The 17,135-nt window shown below is 45.9% G+C and overlaps 1 protein-coding gene across 1 annotated transcript; it reads left to right on the top strand.

Annotated features, from left to right (window-relative positions):
- The first annotated feature begins 443 nt into the window (after positions 1–443).
- Positions 444–14,629, top strand: ILDR1 (immunoglobulin like domain containing receptor 1). Its single transcript, XM_082278489.1, has 8 exons — positions 444–509; positions 3,405–3,575; positions 5,652–5,801; positions 6,410–6,529; positions 6,680–6,826; positions 11,061–11,192; positions 12,200–13,005; positions 14,495–14,629. The coding sequence occupies exons 1-8, from the start codon at positions 455–457 to the stop codon at positions 14,534–14,536; spliced, it is 1,623 nt and encodes a 540-aa protein (XP_082134615.1). The 5' UTR covers positions 444–454; the 3' UTR covers positions 14,537–14,629.
- The last annotated feature ends 2,506 nt before the right edge of the window (positions 14,630–17,135 follow it).

Genomic DNA, 17,135 nt, shown 5'->3' with positions numbered 1-17,135 from the left:
TTTCCAACCGAGCCGATTCTGTGATTCTGTGAATTCCCCAGACGTTCTTCCCACCCGCAGTTCGAAGCATGCGCTCCCGTGCGCCCCTCGCTTAGGGCGCGCTGCCCCGGGCGGCGCAGCTCGGGCGAAACCTCGTGTGTGTGCCCGTAACTTCCCATACGCCTGTGTCCTCAGGATAGATAGATAGATTGATTGATTGATTGATTGAAGTTTTATATTGATACAATAAATATATGTTATGGAATATATATTTTTCATTCTACATATATATATTTAAAGCAGTTTCTGAAGCTGGCGGCGGGCATTTTGTCCGGCGTTCCGGTGAAGGGTGCAGGTACAGGGGGAGGGGACTGCAGCCGGCGGCAGCTCCCGGCCCAGGGACAGGTGCCACGGAAGGGGAGGGACAGTGGGCGCGACGTCCCCGGGCGGAGGAGGAGGAGGAGGAGAGCGCGCCATGGCCCCGCGCGGGCGCTGCCGGTGGCCGCTGCTGCTGGCCTGGCTGCCGGCCGGTGAGTGCGGCCCGGGGCTCGCTGCGCCCTCGGGGCCCCTGGCCCGCCCTGCCCCGGGACACCCCCGCGGCGCTGGGGCCGGGATTTGGGAGGCGCCCTCGGGTTTCGCCCGGGGTTAAGGTGGTGCGGAGTCGGGGGAGCGGCGGCGGCCCCGCGGGGAGGGAAAGGGGCGGCCCGGTCCGGGCGGGCGCTGTTCCCCCCGGTGCCCTTCCCCGCCCGCGGGGCTCTCCCGAGCTCGGTACAAAGCCGTGCGGAGACGAGTTTCGCTCCCCAAAGGTGCGGCTGACCTCTCTCCTAGGAGGAAGTGGCCTCCTGCTTCCTGGCAGCCTTCAGTATCGGTCGCGTGCGGCCAGCTCGGCTGGGACCTGGGCGCTGGGACACGGGGCCGATCCCTTTTGGCCTCTCGCAAGCGCCCACCCGAGCTTTTGCTGCCGGCTCAGCAGCCCCAACCTCTCGGGGATCTGGGGTAGCTGCAGTGCTGCTGCACCTGCTGGGCACCTGCTCGTGTGGGGAGCAGGAGCTCACCTCCGCGCCCACGGGCGGCCTTCAGCCAGCAGAGTTCTCTCTGCCAAGCTTTGCGGGTTGCCTGACAGCTTCTAACCTCCTCTTGGAAATAAAGTGAGCATTTTGCTTCTTGGATGCCTGGGTCTTGGATGATGATCTGGCTTTAAATAGTGAAGTTTGGCTTTTCACAGAGAACCAGTGAAGGAAACAAAATAGTATGGAGGGTATGCTTGTTTATTGTCTTTCTTGAAGCCATGTTCCTGGGAGATGCTCTAGCCAAGACTTGGCTGCACTGGCTCCAGAGGTTCGTGTCTTCACTGCAAAGCCAAAACTTGCTAGATTGGTAGTGTCCATATTTGTTCTTTCTAACCAGGATAAGAAAGATAGCATCCTGCAGTGGAGTAATGCAGTCCAAGTTTAGGAACCAGCCTGAATTTCACAACTTTTCCATTTTCTTGGAGGAGGTTAATAAGCAACATTGGACATGCAGTGACATCTGACTGTTCTCTGGGGGAAACAGTAGGTTTTCAACCTCTTTAGAAAATAAGGAACTTACCTTTCAACACTGGCTGTTTTGCAGAACAGAGGTAATGAGAAAGCATCCCTTTCATAAAGAGATGTGGGTTTTGTTAGTAAAAAGCACATAGTGATTTTGAGTGTTTTATTCTTGCCAGAGAGATGCTGTTGTAGGAAATCCATGGAAAACGTTTTATTCCCATGAGCCTTGACAAGTCAGAATTCATATGGGGTTTCATTTAATTGACACTGAGATCAAGGTTTTGCCAGTCTTGAGAATTTGAATTGGTTTCTTATGATTTTCTGCATTAAGATCCCAGAGTCAGCTATTTCACTATGAAAGCTGAAACAAGATGAGTTCAACTACAGTGCTTTTAAATAAGACTGTAACTACCTGTCAGCAGTCTGGACCTTGCTGTGCTACAGCATTGTATAAACTTGTTTTATCTAGAGGTTTGCACAGCTGCTGGTGTTTCTGTGTTTAAGTGCATGTGTGTCTATCTTCTTTTTGAGAAAAGCCCTGGATTCAGGGTTTGCCCTGGCCCTCTCTTATGTTTGTGTGGTATTCTTAAGTCAAATGAGTTTGCTCTGCCTGTGCTTTCAGTTGGCTGACAGGGTGTCCCATTTCAAACCAGAAACTGAGCAAGTACTGCATTGACAATACCCTACTGCAGAATGACTTGTTGAGGCAGCATTGCACCTCTGCAGCATCTTTTCCACAGTGTGGAAACTGTGTGAGCTTGTATTTGCTGGGAATGTAGTGTGGAGGTGCAGCCTAAGAGGACATTGAATGATGCTTGACAAAGAATGATGTTTGCAGTTGTGGTCCAGATGTTACTACATAGTAGTAGCAACTTGTTCTCTTGCTCTCATCCTGAAAACATGGAGTAGAGGGAAAATCTTTGAATATGTGATAAAAACCAAGTGTTGGTTCATGGAGACCTGTTCAGTTGGTACCTTCAAGCCTCCCACTCTTGTTCCCATCCTTCCTGCTGTCATGCTCCCCAGTTAAGAAGCAACTAGCACAGCACTGCAATCCCTGCCTGGTTCTCTGGCATGTACTCCCAACAGGGCATCCCACACTTGCCCTGCACTGTTTATATTCCCTTATCAAAGGCAACTGGTGATAACTTTTGTATTGTTAATGACAAGCACAACTTACTGTACTATCAAAGTTTAAATAAGATAGAGATGTCTCTGCAATAGAGCTAAACTATAGCTTGTGAGAAACTTTGTAAAACCTCCATGAGTGTGTGCAGCTGCTTGGACAGAAAGTGCTGGAGAGTTTGTTAGGATGAGTACATAGCAAATACATAATGAGAGCTTAATTAAAAAGGAAAAAAGGGGGTAATTGATGTGTGCTGTTCTGAAGTGGTGATAAGCAATTAACTACAGTGCTACAGCCTGAAAGTTTTATTGTCTTAATCCTGGTCACCACCAAGTAACGTTCTGATGAGTGTCTTAGCAAGACCTTGATTAAATTGATTTGGTGTTTATACAAACATATGGCGCAGCAGAATTTTTCTGGTTAGGATTAAAAGCCAAGGGAGTCCCATCCCATGTGCTTCTGGGACAGTTTTCCCCATGTAGAAGGAGTACGCAGAGTGATATGCTGCATGATGGCTACTCATGCTTTGGAGAAAATAATTCCATCCATAAGGCAGGCCAATGAAGCTTTCTTCTGTCAGGAAAAGATGGGACTCATGTTCTAACCAGGGTTTGTAACCCTGGATGACTTCACTGGAGGGCCTGGGAGGTGTATAGGTGCAGGTCCTGAGTGGGGCCAAAGGTGATGTACTTGGATCTGGTGCAGATGATGTGATGGGAGGCCTGAGGAGTCTGTGGGCTGATGGCCTCCTGTGTTCTTGTTTGCAGGTTGCCTTTCCCTCCTGGTGACAGTGCAGGATGTTGAGCGCTACACCACCTTATTTGCCACTGTCATCCTCAAGTGTGACTACAGCACCTCAGCGCAGCTGCAGGACGTGGTGGTGACATGGCGCTTCAAATCCTTCTGCAAGGACCCCATCTTTGACTACTACTCAGCCTGTAAGTGTCAGGCTCCTCTTCCAAGGAGTCCCCCTTCAAATGGGAAGAAAGGGGAAGGTAGACTCACTGGGGTAGTACAGGCTTTTGACCACTTCTTATGCAAAAACCAGGTGGTGGCATTTCCCTGCACTCCAAGGAAATACAGGTCATGTCTGTGATTTCCTCTGAAATGTCAAGGCCTTATGAGATTGTAGAAATCCCATCCAAAGCAGCTGGTTTGTCCTCCTTGTCATCAACTCAGAATGTAGGGCAGTTCAGCCATGGTGGACACAAGTCAATCTTGGCAGCCCCATCTTATGCTTCAGCATGTTTGAAAGCAAGGGCCCTGCAACAAGTGGGCCTTAGGGTTCCCTGGGGGACCTGTGGTTGGAGCTGGATACCTGTGACCAGATGTTACTGATTTTAGGAAGTAGAAGAAACACATGCATTTTGGAGAGCATGAAGACTTCTAAGTAATAAAATTTAGTAGTGGTGGGAGCACTTCATGTGCAGACATTCTGGTGCAGGCAGCCTTAATTCAGGGGTGTTTAATAGGGTACACAAACTGCATCCCAGGATAACCACCTGGTCAAAAAAGGTGATGATCCCACTATATTTAGTGTTGATGTGGCCTCACCTGGAATACTGTGTGCGGTTCTGGGTCCCAGGATTTAAGTATATTAAGGTACTTGAATGCATCCAGAGGAGGGCAACAAAGCTGATAAAAGGCCTGGAAGCCACATCCTGTAAGGAGCAGCTAAGAACTTTGGGCTTGTCTAGTTCAGGAAAAAGGAGACTGAGGGGTGACATCATTGCTCTCTGCAGCTTCTTGAGAAGGGGAAGTAAAGAGGGAAGTGCTGATCTTTTCTCCCTGGTATCCAGTGATAGGATGTGTGGGAATGGCTCAAAACTACATGAGAGGAAGTTCAGACTGGACGCTAGTGAGCATTTCTTTGACAGAGTGGTCAAGCACTGGAAGAGGCTTCTTAGGCTGGTGGTCAATGCCCCAAGCCTGTTGGTGTTTAAGAGGCATTTGGATGGTGCCCTTAATAGGATACTTTACATTTTAGTCAATCCTGAAGTGATCAGGCAGTTGGACTAGGTAAGCTTTGTAGGTCCCTGCCAATTGAACTATTCTGTTCTGTTCTATTCTGTGTAAACCCTGCAGAACGTTTAAATGGCAGCCATAGCATAACTGTACACTTAGAACTGAGCTCACAGTGGGTGCTTGGTGCCCAAACTCTCCTTTGTGCAGTCTGGATGGGTTGGGTAGGCATGTTACTAAGTGCTCTACAGCCTAGTCCCCAAGCAGGTGGGTCCCTGGCTCAGCTGATCCCAGCATAATGAGAGTGCTTTTAGCCCGGGCTCAAGCTAAGAGTCCCCAAAAGGGACTTTGTGCTCCATTTTAGGTACAGCAGTGGAAGAGCCTTTGGCAAGCTTTGTCCTCATCTCTCTTCACTGCAAGCCATTTACAGAAAATGCTGACTGAATCAGCTGTCTCCCCAAATCTCAGCTCCCAAATACTTGGAAATTCAGTGTTGGGTTATGATGTGAGTCTGTATAGAAATTGCCTCTACTCCTCCATTAATTCTGTTGGGTGTATTTACACTTAACCCTTATCTGGAGTCAGATGATGGATTATTTTCTGTCTTTATGAGCTCCACAACATTTAATGGGATACAGGAGGGAAAGGGAGACAATCCTTAGAGCAGTTCACATATGTCTGGGGATTTTGTTTGGTAGATAAACACCCTTTGTTTTAGTTCTAGGACTCTTGGGTGTTTTATGACTTTTTCCTTTCAACTTCATACTGGGAGCTGCCTTCCAGCCTACCACCATTAGCTTCTTTCTGCTGTTAAGTACAGGAGGCATCTCCTCTGCAGTTCCTGCATTCTCAGAATCTCTGCCATTCCTGTGGCTCTACCTCTATTTGTTTTTGAGTACTCCAAAGCAACTTACTGGTTTGAAGCCATGGTTTGTATTGTTAAACCAAAGCAATTGCACACATGTACTCAAGAATTTCTCCACTGCTCACAAAAGGATAGAAATTGGTCTTTTGAAGTAACTTTTGACATCTCTTATGATGTGTGTTTGTAGCATACCAGGCTGGTTTAGCCCTTGGCCAGGACCCTTCTGACGACTGCAATGACAGCCAGCGGAAGGTGCGCATTGTCATCCAGAAATTTGGGCAGAAGGACCCTGTACTGGGCATCGACTACCAGCAGCGAAAAATCACCATTCAGAACCGTGAGTGACCTCCCAGGCAGGCAGTGAACTCAGGAACTATCCAATGTCTGCGTCTGCTAAGCGAAGCATAAACATGGCTAATGTAATATGTAGTTTACATAGTCCATATGGCAGTGGAATAGGAGCAGGGAAGGTCCCTGTCCCCAGCTGGCCTCAGGGTGTTGGAGGCACTACAACTTAAGGCTGAGCTGAGGATGCCAGAGCATTTTGCTGAAGAGCACTGAGGCTAGAAAACAGTTCCTTATTCCAAGTACTGCATAATTGTCCAGGTGTATTATATGCTCCCTGCTGTCCATCGAGCAATAGATACTGCTCCTGCCAGAAGAGCTATTGGGATTGCTGACCTAACAGGGACAGTGATCTGTGTTCCAAAACCAGTAGGGTTGGCTTCCAGCAAGACAGAAAACACAGACTGGCAGAGAATACTGTTTATAGGAGTTCTCAGTGGACTCAGGTGGGATTGTTTGAATGTAACGGCTATGCTTGGAAAGAGGGGAGATGCAGTACTCTGTGTCACCTGCAGGCAGAAGGCTCTTTTCAGGTGGAGCCTGAAAGTAGTGTCTATCAGTCACAAATAGCCCACTGACCTGTCAGTCCCTCTCCCACAGGAGCAGACCTTGTCATCAGTGAGGTCATGTGGTGGGACCATGGCATGTACTACTGCACTGTGGAAGCACCAGGAGACACCTCAGGTGATGCGGACAAAGAAGTTAAGCTGATTGTTCTCCGTAAGTGCCTGTGCTTTGTTGCCAAGATATCTCCTCCTCTTCTCTTCCTCTCTACCCCAGGACATCTCCAGCAGTAGAGAGGTGCTCAGTAACTTGCCATGGCCAGATAGATCAGGATCAATCCTTTTTCTCTCTCCTTTTTTCCCACAGACTGGCTCACAGTACTCCTTATCATTCTCGGTGGCCTCCTCCTCCTTCTGCTGTTTGGGATATGCTGGTGCCAGTGCTGCCCCCAGTATTGCTGCTGCCACATCCAGTGTGGCTGCTGTCCAACACGGTGCTGCTGTAATCAGAAAGGTGAGGTTCAAGCAAATGTGCTTCCATTTATGACTTTTGACAAGACAAAAGCTTGGCTGGGAGTTTGCTGAGCTCCACTTTCTCCCTTCTGCTCAGCACCCATATAAACTGAGACATTTCTTTGGCCAATGTGACCTCCATGACCAGCTAATCTGTAATGAGAGGAGGGGATTTCAGATACATGGAATCTGTCTTGCTTCTCTGTGTCCAACTTTGACTAGTTTCTCCTCACTCACACCTTGTTACCAGCTTCTCACACCATCCAGGGCGCAATCAGTTCTCTTGTCTAAGTGACTCTGGACTTTCCTGTCTTGTGGTTCATATGCCTGTGCATGTGAGAAAGTCAAGCAACTCTCCAAACTAGCCTTACCTTTAAGTATGTTGCTCTGAATTACATAAAAATTGGAAATTTTTTATCTGCATGTTATCTTCAGAGCTCTTCCTTGTACAAGAAAAAGATTTTGTTTGGTTTTCTTTAGGGAAGGAAGTGAGAAGAAAGTAGGGAAAGATGGTCTCTTGCTGATCAGCCTTGCAAGTGCATTCTGAAGTTTTGAGGGTCAAAAGAAACTTTGTTGTGTTTGCTTTTAGCAGTAATAAAGTTTCTGCAGCCAGACCCTGTTGTTAATAAGGCTACTGTTGGAATTTTGGCTGTTAAGTTCATATAACCTCTGCATTCCTGTAACTGAAACTTGGTTAGACTAGTCCCCCTGAAGCTTGCACAGTCTAACAGTAACAAAATACAACAAATACATTTATTTATCATTGAAATCACCAGATTCTTCCCCAGATGCTACAAGGAGAGGATTTATGAACAAGGAGCTCTGTTTCAGGTTTACCTTTACTTTCAAAACAGCTATTTAGTATACCTTGGGTGTTAAGCTGTGAGAATTTTAGACTTAAGCTTAATTTGTTTAGCCCTTGCAAAGAGTGAACAGAACATCCCTTTTATTGCTAAAAACAAAACAAAACATTGGAGGCTTTACAGGTTGTCACGTAAAATGTGTGGTTCTGAGGAGGCTGTGGAAATTTGGCAGAAAAATTAGTTTCTGTGGAAGGGGAGAGAGGTGATGGATACGAGAGACTCACACCTCCAGAATTCCTAGTTCTCAGCAAAAAGGGGATTCAGAGTTTGTGTGAGCTCCTTTCTGTTTTTCTGCGCTGCAGATTATAGCTCACTCCAGACTGCTGCTGTTATTTCCTGCCTCCTGCTAAAGAGGAGGGATTCTTGCAGGGTTCTCTAAGCCTCTCCGTGTTCATGAGAGAAGGTACAGACAAGTCCAGCCTCCTTAACTGGATGCTGGATTCTGTGCCTGTAATTTCCATCCAAGCTGCCTGCCCTCTTTAGCCACCTTACAAGGGATCCCTGTGCCTGCTCCTCTCCCCTAATACACACCTTCACTTCATCCTGCCTTGACTTACTTTTTTTGCACTCCAAGAAATGAACTGGAGGCCTTAAAAAACACAAGAAGATAGATTCAGGGGACATCTTAAAAACAGTGCTGAAGAATAACATCTCACACAGCTGAAGAGAAGGCAGGAATCCTCACCTGCTGTACGAGCATAGTGTGAGTGTGGGTGCTTCCTTCCCCGTTGTTGGCCACTAGAGGACAGCGTGGATCTGCTGAACAGTCACAGGTGCCCGTGAAGCAGGATAATAATCCTGGATGCTGTGAATCACGCCATTAACTAACATGGGTTTGAACCGAGCAATAGAAGAAGTACATTGTTTGAGTAATTCGGGATTGATGTGCAGAAATATTAGACATGCCCCAGGAGCAAGCCAATTACATTCCCCACGGAAAGCTCTGAGAAAAGCCCATCAGGGTAAATATACGTACGACCTCCTTCTGGTCCTATTAATTCCTTTTCTACTGTGGACTTCTTCCAATAATGAATCCGGGAAAAATAGGATATACTTGCACCTGGGTCTCACTAAGTTGGAAAATACTTTATTTTTATAATTGGCCCAGCAGCTGTTAAAGTCTGTCAGAGATTTTTCTTTGAAGAACAGATTTTTCCAACAGAGAGTAAGTGGAGGGAACAACACAACATTCTGGCAAAACAGGTAGAGGTTTTAGAATTAGGGTGAATCTGACCTTCCTCAGATAAATATGTTCACTTTAAAAAGATCTGTAACTTGCATTTTGCAGATGGGGAATCAGACTGTATAATGGATTCAAACTGGAAGGCAAAATATCTGGGGAAGAAAGAAGGGCTGATGGTGGTGAAGGAAGACCAGGACTAATTCTGGATTTGTTCAGCTGTAGGGAGAGATCAGAAAGTGACAGGGACAGGATTACTTTGGTCCTAGTGACAGCCTTCCTACCTTAAGAGGGAGAATGCTAAGCAGGTATGCCCACAGATGCTGGATCTCTTACTCCTCATGCACTCAGCAGGCTCTAGGACATTCTCAAGGTAATAACTGGAGGAATGGGAGAGGGAGAGATAAGGCCTTCCCCTTCTATTTATCCCTTTTCTTTGTATTCTTTCTCTCATCGTCTAAGTTTGAACATAAACTGGAAGAAAATCCCTTGGGACAAAAAAAAAAGAAGCAAGTTTGACATAAAGTTCTTGGAAGCTGCTACCTCAGACCACACAGCTTTGAAGATATCAGATTATTAGGATTAAAACCCCTGCAGTTTCTAGCTTTGTAGTTCCCTCTGGTTGAAGCCAGACTGGGGAGGGGGAGGGAGTTTGCAGTGGAGAATGAAGTGGAGCTGCATGAACTGCAGTGAAAAGGAAGGATGTGTGGAGAGGCATGGTCAGTCCCTCTTTTGCTGCAAGTGGTGCTCTGGATAAATGCAGTGAAACAGCTGAAGGAGGACATGTTTAATAACTGGAGTGCTACCTAAAGTGGAGAGCTCAGTCCCAAAGAGCATGCAGTCTAAATGCTGCTTACTGCAGTGAACCCAGGGGACAGAATTAATTGGAGCTTAGCTGTAGCCTGGTTTCTTAAAGAAGCAAATCTTATGCAGTCAACTTGTCTGTCTATCCCTTGTCTCTTTCCCTCCAATAGCTTTTAATTTCATCAGCCAACTTCAGCCAGATTTATCAAAGGGATGAAAGTCTCAAAGGCAATTATGTTCCTATCTGTTTCTTGAACTGTAATGTTCTGTTCATGCCTACCAGACAAGAGGCTGCAGTAAAAGTCTGTCACTTCTGAAACTCCAGGAAGGCCATAAAAGAGAAATTTTGCAAAGGCACTGTTGCTGAAAAGCTTCACCCAGGAATGACAGACAAACCAGGCTTTGTAAAGTCAGGGACTTGCAGAATTTACTTGCTTGTAAACTTAAGTTTTGGTTGGTTGTGGTAGAAGAAGTAAGTTTCTGTAAGATGTTTTTAGGTATTCCCCCAAAAGAAGCAGCAATGAGCTATGGTTTTGAAGGCAAGTATAGTGAGCGTGTCTGTGTAGAGGAGAGAGAAATGCTGAAAAAAGGGAAGTAAAATTGGAGTCTGACCCCACAAATAGGGGTCTGGAGTTAGCAGTAGTGGAAACCCTGTGAAAGAGAGAAATTTCCACTGTTTGCTCTTTTGGTGCCCTGGACATTGCTGTTGAGAACAGGAAATTTAGTTTGTTCACCAGTTTGACCACACTGTCTTAGGGGATTTAATTTTAGCAGTCATTCTGAGGTAAACTATGGAGTGACAAGAAGAGTGGTCAAAAGACTAGAAAGGGAAAAGCTGGACAGTGCACCTCTGAGTACCTTCTTTGTGAAACAGAGGAAATGATGGAGTATAGAGTGGAAAATATGATCTGGACAGAGCCCACATAATGGTGGCAAGGAAAGGTCTCATTTAGCTGGAAATCGAAGCCAAAAGGAGAAAGGACCAACAATGAGCTGAAAGAATTTTGAGAGAGAGAAAACTTGCATGTCTTGCTGTGTGAAACATTATTTCCCACCTTTCTGTAACTATACTTATAATGACTGGGCAAGTAGAAGTCTTAACTTGGTTATGTGCTGCATACTTAATCATAGTGTTACTTGTTCCCGGTTGCTGGGACTGGAATCAGAATGTTAGGCAGTAAAGTTTTTTTTCTGTTTTAGGTACTTTTTTGAAGATGTACAGCTTTGTATTGGAATTTTCTGTACTCTGTTCTACCTTTGTTGTAGGGCGGAGAGCGATTTTAATTGTGTGAACTTCCTGTATCCAAAGGCTACAGCCTGTGAAGCAAAATGGATCTGCAAGCTGTGCCCTCTGGACAGGTGCTGTAAGCTTTCTTTTTCTTTTCCAGTACTGGAACGGCACCGGTTCATGAAGCAGGCTCAGGCACTTGCACCCTGGTTATCACCCAACATGTTCTACGGAGGTGCCGACAGGAACTCAAAACTTTCCTCTTACCAGCTGAACCCTCTACTGCAACGAGGTGAGACCATGGGCATCATTTCAGAGGGAAATCAGGATGAGAAACAGGTAACTTCTTTGGGAAGTTCAGCATTGAGGCTTTAGCTTCTCTACCAGAAAAGAGAGAAAGATGTTCCTAGCATGACTGCATGTCCTAGGATGACAGCTCTGCCACATCTGCAGTGCACCATAGACTTGTCTGGGTGCATAAAAACAGCCGGTTATCTTAAGTGTCTTTCTGGGCTCAGTGCTGGGTGAAGCAGTTTAACACTAACTAAGGTGTATCTGTGCTACACCCCAGCAACTGTAGGGTAAATATACCCAGCTTATCTTGCTTTGTGTGGCAGAGGAGGGTACTGTCTCTTTGTTCTGCTGTGCTGGTCACGGTCAACTCCTTATAGCCAAAGCTGACATGACAAGTGAGGTGCAGTTTGTTTGAGTTCTTATCAAATGTCTAGTCTTCAAATGATTAAGGGCAAACTGCCTTCTCTGCAACAGATCTAGCCTGCATGCAGCAAAACATGAAGGACTCTTTAATGAACCAGGAAGAATTTTCTTCTCCATTTGCTACTTATATCCATACATACGTGTGTACATACATATGCCTGCGTATAAAAATTTTCTTTTTTTATTTTCTTTCTCTTTTGCAGTATTTCTTCCAGTTCAATGAAATATAAAAGGAAACACTATGATCTTTCTCTGGTTATTTGTAAATAAAATATGGTATCAGTGCTGTAGGGAAAAAAGTTCCTCTAAATACACAGGCTGTATTTCCAGGTGTGCTGGACTTCCTACCTCTGCACTGCCTAAACCATGTTAGATCTTGCTGCAGCTTATTAGTTATTACTCTTTGCACCATACCTCATTTGGTCTGGATGTGCTGGTTGTGGTGCCTAAGACTTGTGCAGTTCTTGCAGTGAGGTGGAACAGGAGAAGAGAAAGAACTCAGCCAGGATCATGAGTGCAGAAGGGCCCTCTCTTCAGTGTTTTCTCTTGACTTGCTGCGTTCTCCTGTGCTTTTATCCTTAGATGTATCTCTGCAAAACAGTCTTCCACTGGCGCAGCCACAAGCTCAGCTTTCCCATAACAACGGTGTTTTGGACTACCTGGAGTCTGAAATCCAAAACCTGAACATGTCCCAGCTGCGGCCGCCCTCCCACCAGCGGCAGGCTGTGCAGCCCAGCTTGCTGTCCTCGCTGGGCTCCGACATCGTGCCACCCCCTCTCGCCGACCACGTCTCCTCCAGCCACGGGAGCAGCCACTCCTCACGGCCACAAAGAGCTGCCCGCACCCCCAGGCCCTGGGACTCTGCAGCAGAGGACAGAAGGGAAAACCGGAGGTGGCCCTTGCCTTCCAGTGGGGATTCTCATTCCAGCTACAGTCAGGAGCCCTGGGACAGGCAGCGAGACGATCATCCTCAGAGGCAGAGGACAGGTGGCTACAATGGCAGGCCCCAGCAGTCCAGACGGGATGTATCTCCCCCGCGCCAGGCTGAGAGGGGCAGGAGCAGCAGCAGCAGTTTCTATCCGGAGGAGGCCAAGGAGCGCTCCAGCCACCATCGTGGTGGGCGGCAGGAGGCCGGGGGGAGGCGAGAATACGAGCACCATGCTGGGAGGAGCAATTACTCTGGCCAGCGGCGGCACAGCTACTCCCCCCCTTCTCGCAGGGGCTCGTGGAGCTCCTCAGAAGAGCGAGTCCGTGTCCCGGTGTCAAACCGCAGGCAGAGGAATCGCAGGTCCCGGGAGTGGCCAGAAGATAAACCCCCCAGTTATCGCTCCTTAGAAATCATCCCAGCCCAGGACAAGAAGCACAAAGGCAGCGCAGGGACCCGCTCGGTGAGTCAGCTGCCTTTGTGCTTTGCCATCTAAGGGAAGAGGGGGGTTTTAGGGAGAGAGAGGGAATGCCTGCTACTTTCTGTAGCCTGTTGTCTGCCAAACAGAGGCCAAGGAGCAAGGGCTGCTCTGCACAGCTGGTTATGAAGAGGCTGCTGAGTACCCTCCTTTTGACATTCATTGCCTGGATGCAGTATGTTCAGGGGCAAAGTAAAAAGGCAAAGCCCTGGAAGTGTTCAATGCCAGGCTGGATGGGGCCCTAAGCAACTTGGTCTAGTGGAAGGTGTCCTGCCCAGGGTAGGGATGTTGGAACGAGGTGATCTTTAAAGTCTCTTCCAACCCAAACCATACGATGATTCTGTGATTCTGAAATAAATTAAGTTCCCTGTGGATACAAAAATGCTGTTAGCAAGAAATTTTCCTGCTTCTTTCTAAACCCGTGAGATACTTTTCTCTCTCACAAAGATATTAGCAGAGTTCTATAAACTATGAACACCTGCGACCTTGCAGAGCTTTGTTTATGGTACAGTAGAAAAATATTTTGACAATGGATGTTTTAGGATTTTAGCCAATCATCCCAAGGGGTGGCTGATCCTTTGTCCAATTAGACGATGAAGAGAAAAGTCTATAAAAGAGTTTGTAAAATAATTAAATAAATCAGTCTTGCTGCACAATTCCTGCCTGCTGGATCTCTCTCCTCTCCTCCCTACAGCTGCGGGATACCATAATAGTCCCCTGCAGGGTGACATGTTATATTCCTATCCCCATCCAGAGGCTTTTGGGGTTCTGTGTATATATTGGTGTTAAAATAGCTGTTCTGGTACTGACTGGGGAGAAAGCACTTCCAGACTAGGCAGCAGCATCCATGCCTCTGTAACCCTCTCTGGTGTTGGTTTACTTCTAATTTCTTTTAAAATGTGCATGATATTTTTAAGATGGCTCATATGGGAAAACATCCAGGTAAGATGGCTAAAGCTATATGAAATAGGCTTTAAGATAATGGGTGGCATGGATGAGAAGTGTGTCATTCTCCAGGCCAGGTGGAAGAGGATGACTCGCTTGTTGGGACTCCTGAGAACTGAACATACTTTATATGGACAGTGAACAGCTACTGTTCACAACTCTTGTCAGTTTGCACTGGGATTAGACTTCAGGTAGCAACCTAAGTGTGAAAAGCTTCATATCCAATTGCTAATCTCCAAATTAGACAGTGTATTCCCCCTGAAAAAATGAGGATTCTTTTAAATAAAGAAAATGTTAAGTGTCCCTTATCACACATATTCAGAATTTTACCAGGTGGGAGTATTCTGAGGGGCTCTGTGGTGCATATTACCATTTTCCCTTCTGTGTTGTGGAAGAAAGTGCAATTCTAGTTCCAGCTGGGATGTGTATATGTATGAATGGTTTTTGTTATGGTGCTCAGAGCAGGTAGGAAGACATAGGATTTTCATTCATCATTCCTTGTTCCTGAATCTTTTATTTTCTCTTGCAGGACAGAGGAAGTTCCCACAGTGGAAGAAGCATAGTCATTTAATGTCAGTACTGGAAGAACTAAGATTCCCGCTGGACTTTTCCTAGTTTTTCTACTATTCAGGTTGGGGTGGCTGCTTTTGATTGAACAGACAAACAGCAATAAAACAGATGAAGCAACTTCCCCTTAGACTTACAACTCTGAAGAATATGTGTCTAGTGCCATGAAAGCCATACATAACCTATTTTTATTGCTGTGATTTGGAAATTTAGGTTGGGCTAATTTCTAATGGGCCGAGGTTCATTGAAAACTACTGGAAATAGCAGATTTTTTCAGTAAATAGTCTATTCCCAATCTTTAAAGAGAGTTACCAGTTCTCTTTGTCAAGTGCTGTGGCACTGCAAGGAGCCCAGTCTGTAGAATGCTGGTCCTTTGCAGACCAGTTACCAGAGAAAGGTTCCAATGTTCATAGAGTTGTAAAGTCACAAGACAGTAGAATAATTTAGATTGGAAGAGGACTCTGGAGGTCATCTGATCCAGTCCCCTGGGAGCCTTGTGGGGGGAGGCACAACATCTTTCTAAGGCCCTTTGTTGTGCTTCAGAATGTGTAATGTTTGTTGCTTCTGCCTGGCTGCTCAGCATAGCTGGGACAGTTGCTTCCTTTTGTCCCCACTAAGCCTCTCTCCCAAACAGGAGGATCATGGTGCTGGAAGAATGTTGACTGCCTTAATAAGGTCTCACTAGCATGTCTGCAAATTGCCAGCTTATCTGCTCTTTGCTGACTGAAACAACCTGCTCTACTTTGAGCTTAGACCTTAGTGCCTTAAAAGGTACTTGTTCAAGCCTTTTATGCAGACTTGAATTTATTTGTAAACTTAAAAGGCTAAATTTGCTAAGGTTTGTCCTTCCCTACAGGGACTGAGCGAAGTATGACTACTGTTCTTTACATGGGACCAGAATTTCCTTCAACTCTAGGAAGCATGGTTTTGGTGAATATATCTTGCCTAAACCATGTACTCTTTTCCATACATTTTATATTCTCCCTTTCCTCTCTGTGCCATGTATCATATACATGGGGTGGGATAAAGGGCTCTGAAGAAGTTTTACAGTCATCATTTTTACTGCTCTCCTTGATCTTTACCCTGACACTTACACCAACCCTGCAAGTGTGGTGCATCTGATCTGGAGCTGGATTATAGGGTTTCCTCAGTTCTCACCCTGCAACTAAAACACAGAATTTCTCTATGCCATTTCTCCTTGATGTGATTAATCCACTGTTTTAATTCAAAATGTGCTGGAGAAAGAGAAGCTCTCTGGATGCTGGCTGCTTCCACAGAAACTGTCTTGCCAGAGGCACTTCTTGGATTTAAGAGACTCCACGGTTGGCAAGGAGCTTTTGGAGAATCTTGTGAATTATTTTGTAACCCAGAGGCACTGGAGATTGGCCAGTACCAATGACTGTCTTGCCTAGCTTATTTCCCAGCCAGTGCCTTATGGGACACTTGCTACTGTTTGTTCTTTAATGTCCTCATTACTGATGTGCTTATGCTTTTCCCTGGAAGACTTGGAGAGACTTTCACTTTGTCCACCTCTTTTTTTTTCTTTTCTTTGAACAATGACGGGAAGCATCGCCCTTCGAACAAATGGTCTGAGTTGGATATCCAATGCAGTTGCTGGTCAACCCAGGGCTACTACAGAGTACTCATCTTCCTACTGTTTCTTGGCTGAATGAGCTTATTTGTAATACCTGCCTATGGAGATAAAGCAGGAGGACCAACGAGCTTCTCTGGTTGACTTTGTTTCAGAACTGGAGGCCTAGTTTTTGAAGACAGAGGGTCTCTTTGCCCACAGTTGATGGCTATCACAAAAATTAAAAAAAAAAAAAAAAAAGCTAAAAGACTAACTCCAAATTTGAACTCAGGAAAGAAGGGCTGTAATTAGCAGAGTACTTGTCTGCATTAGGCCCAGACTGAACAATGTGTATTGACCCATGAGTCACATTTGAAATACAGGGAATTGTGTTTGCAGAGCTTGCAAAGCTAGTATCACTCTTGAATCTGTTTATCAGCCCCTCTGTGGATCATTTTTTTTCTTATTTTATGACACGCTGAGGATTTTATGAACCACCTTTTTGTATGATGGACTAGCATTTTTATTAGTGAAGTGTGTATGATGACTGCAATGACAGAAAATTATTTGGGGCTGCTTCTTCCAAAACTAGCAACCAGTTTTGACATTAGCTTTACCCTCTGCTGACTTTTAGCAGATACCAGGGCCTGGCAGATTCTACCCGTGGAAGCTGAATTGCTGACTTGGAATTTGACTCTCTCCTTGTGCTTCCAGTAGGTTCATACATCATGCGAGACAACTTTTTCCTGTCCTAGCCCAAATGTCCAGGTTTCAGGAAAGGGCTGCCCCTTTCTCCATCAAAAGTAGAGGCTATTTGAGACATGTGGTGAGATCCCAAGACAGTTGCATGGAAGGAGTTCACTTTCCTTCACATTCAAGTGGGTACAAGCCAACACGTATCCAGCAAGTTTCCCAAGAGCAAGAAGCCACTTGCACTGCAGGAAAACCGAGATTACTCTCTCTGTAACAGGAGCAGCTGTTGGAGCTGCTGGAGTATGAGCACACTAACTGCAGAGGTGGTGCTTTTTTATCT

This window comes from Coloeus monedula, assembly GCF_965178545.1.
Source record: "Coloeus monedula genome assembly, chromosome: 3".
NCBI lineage: Eukaryota > Metazoa > Chordata > Aves > Passeriformes > Corvidae > Coloeus > Coloeus monedula.
Note: the sequence above shows the minus strand (reverse complement) of the source record. Positions and strands in the feature narration are given on the sequence as shown.

Excerpts from the sequence above, each read along its gene's own strand:
- ILDR1 (XM_082278489.1), top strand. The coding sequence starts at position 455 with ATGGCCCCGCGCGGGCGCTGCCGGTGGCCGCTGCTGCTGGCCTGGCTG. Across the intron at positions 3,576-5,651 it reads CTTTGACTACTACTCAGCCT|CATACCAGGCTGGTTTAGCC; the intron begins GTAAGTGTCAGG and ends GTGTGTTTGTAG. Across the intron at positions 6,530-6,679 it reads AGTTAAGCTGATTGTTCTCC|ACTGGCTCACAGTACTCCTT; the intron begins GTAAGTGCCTGT and ends TTTTTCCCACAG.